This window comes from Atta colombica, unplaced genomic scaffold (genome assembly GCF_001594045.1).
Source record: "Atta colombica isolate Treedump-2 unplaced genomic scaffold, Acol1.0 scaffold112, whole genome shotgun sequence".
In the NCBI taxonomy this organism is placed as follows: domain Eukaryota; kingdom Metazoa; phylum Arthropoda; class Insecta; order Hymenoptera; family Formicidae; genus Atta; species Atta colombica.
In genome coordinates, this window is record NW_017259198.1 from 277,179 (window position 1) to 288,579 (window position 11,401).

The 11,401-nt window shown below is 32.5% G+C and overlaps 1 protein-coding gene across 1 annotated transcript; it reads left to right on the forward strand.

Moving 5' to 3' along the window:
• Positions 1-1,305: 1,305 nt before the first annotated feature.
• LOC108693991 (transcriptional repressor scratch 1-like) lies at positions 1,306-5,407 on the forward strand. The gene is given in 4 exon segments (XM_018203237.1): positions 1,306-1,354; positions 4,667-4,720; positions 4,723-4,743; positions 4,746-5,407. Coding segments are annotated over 4 exon segments (648 nt in total). The 3' UTR covers positions 5,270-5,407.
• The last annotated feature ends 5,994 nt before the right edge of the window (positions 5,408-11,401 follow it).

Below are 11,401 nucleotides of genomic sequence, written 5' to 3' on the forward strand. Positions count from 1 at the left end.
TTCTAAAAATCTATACATGATAGATATATATTATATATATCGGAAAATGCAGATGTATTTACTAAGAGCTTTTGCGATGGCTGAGAAAGAATGTAAAGCGAGCCAATTAGTTCCTAAGTGATGGAAAAAGATCCATTTTATTTCTAACAAATAAAGCTTTCAAATAAAACCTTAATGTAACAGTATGGATTTTATACCGTCAGCAAATAACATAATTGTTTAAACAGGTTATATGGATTTTTTCTATCATATTATAATATATAAAAATTGTTGTCGTTGGATTTGCATCAATCAGGAATTATGTGGCTCGAATGGTACGAAATAATCGAAAAATTAGAAAAGCGAATTTCGTGGTCCTGCGATTGAGAATTGACGTTCTTCGGCGATTGGGTTCGGCATTTAGATATTTAGATATTAAGGCGTTATGTTAGGCATCAAAAGAAATTTATTTAAGAAAATTATGAACAAGCATGTTTAAAACTCGCGTAGACGCGCAATGCTGGAAAGTGAGCCTGTAATAATTCGCCGTTTACAGAAAAAAACATGGGGCGATAACTTTGCAGGTCTCTTTCATTGACAAAAAAAGAGCTTTCATTTTTATACATTTTTTTGCAATCTTTTATTAATAATATTTGTATTATTAGCCGCTGGTAGAATATCCCCGCACGTAGAAGAACGATTGAATCGTGAATTCGAAGATCGGATAAAAACAAGAATCCCGTGTGCAAGTCGCTACTGCGATTTTATTCAATCTAGTCGAAATTAATAAATCAATTGTTGGCATGGCAAAATGGATGGTAAACAATTTAAGCATATTATTACATTGTAGAAATATGCACGTCCATATTGTCTTTAGATTAACTAAAAGTGTGTTAAAAATGCAATTAAAAAAAAATTTATCCGATCTTGGTGAGAAAATCACGAATATAAAATTGCATAATACTTCAATGATTTTTTAAATGATCTTTTTCGATCATTATTAATAACTCGTTTTCGCAGGGCAACCAATTCGCTGTAACGAACGTATGTATTATTGTATTAAGAAGAGAATAATGCGCTGCAATTAGATCGTTAATCAGCCGGAAGGTATATGTTGCATCTATGTAAGAAAAAAGAATGTCGTATGAATGAGGGAAACATGCAGGGGTGTAACAGTGATGGAAAGTGAACGAATGAGAAATGATTGTAATTATAGTTCGACCACTCGTTGCAGAACCTCCTTTAAATGATTTTTTGACATTTCGCGAGAACATGAGAGAAGAGAAAGGAATGATCGCGGGAAAATAAGCGAATAACTAATAGGAAATGGCGAAGCAAGAGCAAATAGCGCGTACGAGGGAGAGAGTCGAGACAAGTAGATTTTGAACCGAGAGAGCCTTGTGTTAAGTGCCTTCAAAAGTACGACTTAGATTTTAGGCTATAGAAAAAACGAAATAAAAGAGGCGCTGGGCGCATCCAGCTGTGAACGGATTTTTACGGTATTATTCGGCCGGGTGTCGTCAATTTTTGTGCAAGATTCCGGCACATGATAAAGCTACTTGATGTATATCTTATAAAAAAAAGCGGTATAAGATTTCCATTCCTTTTTTAGTTATATCAGTCATTATCACGAGCATTCATATTATTAATAAAAAATGGTTGAAGATGATATTTTTCTTAAATTCACGTAATTACTGAGCCTATTTTCTATCATTCAATTTTCTTATAATAGCGGAGATTTAAAAATTCATTCAAAGAATGATATTTTTTAAAAGAAAAAATATAAGAGCTGAAAATTTTTTTGCGACAAGTAGCTTCATTAGCCGAAATCTCCGGCGATGTTCCACATACATCTCGAGACCAGTGATATCTTTTTAGAAATTATTTATTTATTATGCTGAAGGAGCGGAATTTAAATCTCAATCACTCGCCTTTATACTGCCAATAATCCGCTAGGATGTACTCAACCTTTGTTCCATTTTTATATGATTAATCATGCTCTCCGCGTGTTACTTTTTTCTCCGACTTTCGCGACAACCGCAATATATGTGTGTGATTCTTTGCGTTTTAATTTACTTAGGAATTTAATCAGTTCTGTATTTATTCTTACATAGGTCATGTTTTTTATGCACCTTTATTATTCTTGTAATGTTATTTTTCACTAGACACGAGTATGTACACTTTTCTCGAGTTCCTTTACACTTCGACTTTTTTTTCGTTCATCTTTAATTGACAGTACAATTATCTGTAGTAAATATAGTGAGGTCTAAATCGCGTCACGAGCGCGTGATTTGAGCACCGAGTACGGAACGTCTGCCTCGATCTGCGTCCGAAACTGTCTCATTTCCGCTTTGATTTGATCGAAGACAATCGTCTCGATCGATACCCGCAATATATCGACTTATTTCATGTGCAACATACCAGATCATTCACAGATAGTATCATAAATATCTTTATTTTTTAAGAGGACCATGGACGGACGTTTCGCACTCAAATTAAAGTACGATACTCTTTAGTACAAGCACAGTACTCGACTGTACAGAAATAGATAGAATGAAAGAGCGAAAAAAGAGAGGAAGAGAGTGAGAGAAAGATAGAGCGAATGAGCAAGAGTGTGAGCGAGTGAGAAAGAGAGTGAAAGAACACATAAAAGTAAACACAATTACAACTTCCGCTCAGCGCCTCAAACGCAAAACATACTACTTGTAATCGTAACTTCTTTGTCGCCATGTATTTGCCAACGAACGAATGATTTATTAATTATTATTTTTCCTTTTGCCTTCATTTTATATTAATATTATTTAGAGAGCAACAATTATTAACGACTACGCTATGATAATGATAATCTTTCTAGATACTTTTTTGCTTGTTATCTTGCGACGAATTCACAGCGACACACAGAGGCACATACACATACGCACGTACATCACGTGCACATATATACAACCGATATGTGAACACCTATAAAACACATATACGAAGATCACTCCATTTACTGGTAAGATAACGTGATTTAGCGGAGTGCGAAACTTCATCGTCGCGTCGCCGTTTATTGGCGTTCGTTTGTATCACGTAAGAAGAGTCGCTTGCTTAAGGAACTCGCAGGGAACGTTGGGTCAGTCTCGAATTCGCGTTGGAATTCACTCACCTCTCGTTCGCATGAATTGTAAAGAAATCGGGAGAAATCCGTATTGTTAAGAGGAAGTTGCGAGATCCCGCGTTTATCGCGACAGACCGAACGTTCAAATCCTGTTTCAATTTCTATAACAGTGCTTCCTTTCTATTTTTTTTTTTTGTATACACATATCATCTTTTGGACCTTTTGAACATTCCAAAACCTGTTTCCTTCTTTTTTTTTGTCAATTTGTAGAGCGCCTTGTATTCAATTTAGAGCAAAATAAAGTCTAGAAAGGCAATATCCCAACCACGTTTTCTACATTCCCCGTATTCTCATATCAAGAAATTTTCAAAAATTTTGAATGATTCCTAATGATTTCGTGTACAAGCAGAAATTTTATAAAGAAACAGTCTTATAAGTAATTAAAAATTTCATGGATTAAGTCTGTGATTTAGCATATCTACTTTAAAAGAAAAAAAAGAAATTTGTCATTCAATTCATAATTAAAAAATCTCTAATTCTGAACATAAATTTTCTTATCTGTTAATTGATAAATACATTACAGAGTATAAACGTATATAACGGACCTTTTCAAAATCTCTATATTCTACTTTAAAATAAAAATATAAAACAAAAATGCCTTTATAAGATATTTCAAAGTGGCACAGAAGATATAATTCAAAGTCTTCTTTAAGGACAACCATTGAATTTGTTCGGAATCGTTTAATTACCGTTCCATATACTGACTAGTTCAATTTTTTGTAGGTGGTGCAATCGATGACGTAAATGGGTGCGAATTCTTGGCTAAGAAGATTCACAAAATTCCGGAAATGTGAAATTAACAGGATAAGCAGTATAAGCATAGAACACTTCGAAGAAATGTAATTAAAAATAAAGAGCTATAAGAAAATTAATAGATATTAATGCCCTCCTAATATTGTTTACTAAAATAATATAATAAAATAATATTACATTTTAAAGCAAAGAAAATTATTTATGATTTTCAGAAAGCAAGTATGATGTTGAAGGAAACCGGCACAAGACAAAAGTACAAAGAAAGTTCTAAGATTTATCATCAATCTAGAATTTCTCGGTGTGATAAGACAGTAGTAGCAGAATTTTAACATTAAATCTTTTAATGAGAATGAATATTTTAGAGTTATGTAGCGTTAAAGAAAATGATTCAATATTTGGTGATACTAAAATCTTTCATTCTGACGTAAAGTTATTGTACTACTCAATAAGTTAATTTTAAACAGAAACATATAAGACTTGTAATTTGTTTTCATATGATTTATAAGAACTTACTTATAAGTGCTTATAACTTCTTTCTGCTTAAAATTGACCCGCTAGTCTAATTTTATTTTATGATACATAACATTTCGGCAGATTTCATAAAAATTCGCAATATATCGATTTACACTTTATACACGTTCAACCAGGGACTTTCTCAATTAGATCTGCGAGAAAGTTCCCTGATGCGTAGATAAGCATTATCACCGTTGAAAATCGTTTCTACTCCTTGATCCCGCTCCTGACGCCACATGCTCGTTGTTGCTAAAGCTTGAGATCTTGAATGTCTTTTTTTTGTTGGCATGGCCCGCGCCGTTGTAAAGAGTACAGTAACCACGCGTGGCCCCCGTCTGAACGGGGGGCATGTACAGCCAACAGATCGCAATACTAATCGTACCATCGACACGTCTGCTTGCGTCTTTTACAGGTTTCTTTGCCGGCCTCGGTTGGACCGGTGACGGCTCGCGGCGCGTCTCGAGGAGCGCGAACTCCGCGACGACGACGTCGTCGTCGACGGCTGCGAGTGACGTGCCGGCACCGTTGACGCCACAGCGTCGTCCCCGGCTGCACTGTCCGTCGCGACATGCAACCAGTCGCAACAACAATCATCCCAGCAGCGGCAGCGGCCTGCATCACGATCGCCGACACAACTGCTCGAGGTGTGGTAAGAGCTACAAAAACGCGTACATCCTGAAGCGGCACTTGCTGTACGAGTGCGGCAAGGCGCCGTCTTTCAGCTGCCCGCATTGCGCTTTTAGCTCCAAGTATGAGCGCAATCTTAAAGCGCATATCAATCATCGGCACGTCGATTTACAACCATCGCTGCCCGGTATTGTCGTCGGCCAGCATGAAACACGTCATCAACACGGCAGAGAGTGACTCGTCAGAGTCTGCAAAGTCGCGATGATGAAACGAGAATGTTTTTCAATTTGAAATCAATTACGATTGCAATTCGCGTTTGGTGGGGCTGAGAATATATGCCAAATCCAAGTGTCAAATTTAAATCGAACTTTTACTGACGACTATCGTTTAGATATTTGTAAGGTGACTAGAGAAGTTTGTGATATTTAGAGACGAACACGAAAAATGACAAATTTCTCGTATGAATATCTAGACGATATTTTTTTTTGAACATTAAGTCCCTATAATAGATTTAGAAATATCAACTTTTTTTATTGTTATTTTTTGAAAGCGTGCTGATAAAAAATAATTTGGAAATGTGTTTTGTTTATGCAACTTGAAAAGAATATTTGCAAGAAATGTAGGAGATATTATATTTTTTTTATTTAAACTTTTTTATTTATTTTCTTCTATTATTTGTAATCGACAAAAAACTATAGTAATATTGTTCTCCTATTATTGCTAATCAGTCGCATAGTCAGCAAATGGACTGAATTTCTGTAAGTATGGTGATTAAGTTCTTATTAGACTAACTAATGTATTTGCGTTTTTACCAAGCCAAAGTGAGTGCCAAAATAAAAAAATATTTTATTTAAATTTTTTAATTTATGCACTCTTTATGCTTTTTATTTTTCATATTATTTATTTTATCATATTTTATTTTATTTATCTTATTGCTTGTAATGAAGATTTTACTCTGCGTAATATCATGACAAGTAATTTAAAATAAGACAGACATTTGAGAAATCTATACCAAGGATGCGTTTTTGTCTAGCACTGAAATATTAGCGATGTGCATTACATAAGACAATATGTATTTCAACCGCTAAATACTAGAATTTTAAAGGTTCTTGTTCAATGTTTATTTTTCAGAATAAAATTTCGGCGAATTATTTGCCGTCTGTACGATATTATAAAATGAAAAGATAAGGAAAGGCGTTTTAAGAAAATAATAAAATAAATGTTAAAAAAACATTAGTGATCCGCCACCGCGGTGTGAAGCTAGTACTTGTTGGTTCCCGTTTAACGATATATAAATGGATAAAAAAATAAAATAAGAACATTGTTGAATATTGCAGATTTATATAGAAGTGTGCCAAAAAAGTATGAGAAATTGCAGCATCCTTTCATCTATCATTTATTGTGTTACTTTTCAATTAATTTATTCCAGAAATTTATTCTATTCTACTATCATAAATCATATGAATATCTGCTGATAAACATTGCGAGATCTTCATTCTTCGAGTTTTTTACACTCTCTATTTTTTACAAACCAATCTGAAAACATGGTTATTAAAAATAATTTATTAAAAAGAAAGACACTTTTTTGGGACATCTTCGAGTCTTCTGCAGATTGCTAAATTGCCCAATTATTTTTATACTAATTATAAGTGATACGAGAGTCGTAAATCTAGTAAAATCGGAATGCAAGGTGGTCTCAATCGCGTCAGTTAAACAGAGCAAAATTCTTGACGCAACGAAATACCCCAGACACACATAAATTATCGATCCTAGCTATCTATTTTAGCCTAGCTTAAGAATTGTTAATCAAATCTAGTCAGACCAGTTTTTTTTTCTCTTTGTCTTCGGGCGATTATTTACAAACGATAAAGAGAAATCTTGGTAGTGTGTATGTGTACATACGTATGCATACACATATTTGATGAGTGAATAATTTGATTTTTCCCTCTTCGACTGATATAAAATTATTAGCAGTACTAATAAACTATACTGAGAAAAATGTTTGGTTGAAAATATATGAACCAGAAATTTCTGATTTGTTCATTTTCAACCAGAACTCTAATTCATCCAACCAGACATATTTCTCTGTGTATGCAGCGCGCGCGGTTAATAATTATTAAATCACAAAATCCTTAAAAATACTTGCAATAATTACGCAGTAAAAAATAGATAAAATTATAAGTGGTACAATTTACATCTGCAGTAGATAAAATTTAACTTTCCATCTTCTTCACACGGATTATGCCAAGATTTCTAATATTTACGTACTGAAAGTACATTCATCGTCACCGCTCGAAACAAGTTAAATAATCCTTGTCTATCATAAAACTGTATGTAGATTGCAAATTAATAAATACATAAAAAAGATTTCCTCTAATAGCCTAAAGATATAAGTTGGCGATTCGACGTTTGACAACGTAAATACGAAATCGGAAGTTCTATTATTATAGTACGTGAGAAAGTTCATTAGTGTTTGCTCGCATCTTTCTATCTGAATTAGAATCGTCTAATCTAAAAAACGGCCTAAACAGGTCGCATACACAAAACCTATTCTACATTACTCTACTACTACATTCAAAATAGAATATATTTAAATCAAAAAGATACATACCTCCATCGTATGTATTATATATATCATATATATACATATTATACGTATGACATAATACTGATAATTTGCAATATATTTGCGATATAAATTGTAAGCCATATTTACTCTGCAATTGAAGCAAGAGTGTTTTTTCTTGGTCGGGACAAATAATCATAAAACTCTTTCTGATCCATTTCATTGGAAGATTTAAGATTTAGATTTCATAAATAGCATGTTAGAATTAAGTACAATCGAGTGATTTTTAACAATTTATTTAATGAAAATTACTCGATATTTATATATGACTTGTGTAATAATGGGACTTGTTTTCTATAAATTAAATCAAAATAAAGGGTTACAACAGGATACAACATAATATTTTCTCAGACGTATAGGAAGACGTATAGTTTGATGAATGCAAAGTCTTATATAAGACGAAAATTTATATCCTTTTTTTCTTTCGTTAAAACAGATGTAATTTCTATTCTGTCGTGAATAGTTAACGATACTAACTGTTGTATTGATTTCTGTATATTAATCTAATAATTAATAATGAAAATATCGATCGATTATAATCGATATAAATACGATACAATGAGGCGATGCAAAGCGTCGTTTCAGAAATTGTCAGAAATCAAGAAACGTTTGCGAGAATTTTGATAAAATAATCCGCTCTTAAGCCTAACATATGAGCTTCCTTCGAGATCCAACGAATTCGAGAAGATGTAAGACCAAGGACCAAAGGATCGATAAAGAACTCTCTTTATTGTCAAGTCTTGTCCCGATCAAGAATACTATAGAACAATTTTAGAAATATTGAAGATCTCGTATTTATTCTATAGATTTAGAAGATCTATTTATTCTATACATCTTTGAATGTTACTCTTTCTCTCTTCTTCCACCTTGCTCTATTCTCATATTTATCTCCTCGTTAGAAGAAATTTATCTATTTCTTCTCTTTGTACTAGGAATTCGTAATCTCGAGTTAAGCTCTTTCCTACTCTTGAAGAAGTCTTGAATAATCTCAATTTAAATATAGATGTTACATCGACGATCTATATCTGTGCAGTCGCATTACTCTATTTCTGAACTAAACTTATTCGATTGTCCGATATTTCACAATCATCTGATCGATATTTCTGAAATCAAGATATCATTTTTCGATCATCAATTTATGTATATGATGTAGCACGATAAAAGATTTAATGGTATAATCTTGGTTTTTTTCGCGAAATATCGATTGGGATTGTAAAAAAAATATGCGCGACTACGGACCTCTCAGCTTTCGCGTGCTCCTTGTTAACTTCGAAAATTTCGAAAAGATCTTACATGTCCGAGCGATCTTACGTTTCTGCTGACTCGTGTTGTCTTGTATTTTTTCCTTTCCTCATCTTTCTTATAAAAACCGAATTACTGATAAGGGGATTTTCGTGTGTCGTCCAAATCGACTTCATGTGCCTAAAAATGTGATCAAAACACACTGTTGTAAAATGCAATGCTCGTGCGTATTTAACGACTAGTTTCTAGTTTCTTGTTGTGCAGCAGGAATTCATCAATTCCCGCATATTATTATCATTCTTCCGTTTTTGAAGAAAGTGAATATTCTAATATTTGGCACAAAATAAAAATTTATAAAAGTGAACAGCATTATTCAATAATATCTGTTTCAGCAATAAAATCAAAATGATAGACATTTATACTAACGGAAATTATTATACACGTACTTGACATCCTAGAGTCCAAGAAATGTTTTCTTTAGCTACCCCTTTATAGAAATCTCTATTATTAATATGAATTTATTAATTTTTTTGAATCGGCTATTTTGTAAAAAAAAATTGAGTCCTTATGTGATATATAAACAATTATAAACCATAATTTTGTTAGAAGTGCAACAAAATTGAAAATTATTATAGAAACTTTTTTAAGTACGTTTTTCTTAATATAAAAAAAAAAACTAAGTTTACATCTATAAACAAAATTTTATTATGAAAATATGACATTAATTTATTAATAAATTTTTTTTTCAAAATAGATGATTGTAAGAAAAAATGTTTAAATATTTGTCACTAATTTAAGCAAATTATTCAAGCAAAATATTTTCCATATATCACATGGCAGAAAAATTTTAAAAAATAATTACGTAGCTAAGTAATTACATTTATCTGTTGTAATTTTTCATAAACGTATGTGTAAAATGCTATTGTTATATATGGTGATTAATACAGTGTAACATCGAAACCCGTACGAAACGTGAAAGCGAACGGAATGTGTCTTCCAAGTTTTCCATGTTATCGAAACAGAGTAAAGTCGAAAGTACAGCACGAGAGAGGAAAACTGTGTATTTTGCGCGATTTGCGATTAAATATGTGAAATCAAAACGGGATATACAGTGACGGAAAGACTGAAAATAAAAAAGAAATGAAAAGGAAAATGCGAAGTGAGAGGTATGCATTTGTTATTAATGCGTAGACGAAGCGAAATATACGTGCGATTCTCTAATCGATTTGTGCATTACAACTACTCTCTCACATGTCGATTAGAAATTTTCCATTTATAATTTCTCGAGTCTTGAAATTAAATTCTGAATATTGATTGTTAACCTTAATTACTCTCTGATAACTTAAAAATTTCATCGTTACATTACAATCTTACCATTTATTAATTTAATCAATTATCTTTAACAACATCGCTATAGAAATCTTAAAATAATTATTTCCAATATGATTATTTAAAATAGACTGACGATGGCAGCAATCGTAGCGAATCTAAGGATGATGTTGATAAAATTATGGTCATTTCTGTCGGCATGCGAGATATAATCAAAGAATAAATTAATTCGCACGTATTCGCGTTGATCTTGCGATTTTTGTGCCAATGTAAATGAGGCCAGCTATGCAATACTCGAGTCATCGTGCAAGCCAAATGAAAAATGGCTATACACGAGATGCCTATAGAGTTATTTTGAAGTCACCTTATATGATAGATATAAGAAGATAAAGAAGAAATATATATATATATATATATATACATACAGAGAGATAAAAAGATTCTATATACATATATTATATATATGTACGTGATATATACACGTATATGAATACACATAGAACACACGCGCAACTATATATGTAAATATGCATTATAATACGTATATATACGTGTATGATTTTGGACACGCGGGCGAAACAAGTCCAAAGAGGCAACGCGAAACCAAAGAGACCTCTAGTTGTTAAGGTGATCGATGATAATAATTAGTATGTAAGCGTTTTGGCTCCTCTCCTTTGTTGGGAGCTCTTCCGGTTATATAACTATATGAATAGAGGACAAAAAATGTAAAATAAGAATTCCACTTAACACCATTTACAGCGATTTTGCACATTATGGCACTTTAGTGCCATGAAAATTGATATCTGCATTATAAAGTCATAATTTGTGTGTATCATTTTCTCATATGTATTTCGTTTTAAAAGTGCACGCCATTCACGTGCCTCAACTTAAAATGTTGCAATAGTTTTCACGTTTTTTGCTCTCTTTTATTCGCAACTCTATCAATCTATAAATTTACAGATGGTGTTATGCAGAATTCACGTTAAAAAATGGCGATATAATATTATTAAATAAACGGCCGAAAAAAAATGCGTAATATTGTTCATTAATGTAATATGTCCGAGATATATCTACAATTTAATCGATCCCATTAGATCATGGATTGATTATACGACTTACATTTACATTACACAAATTTATTTTTTTTAAATATTTGTCTATGTTTTTCGTGT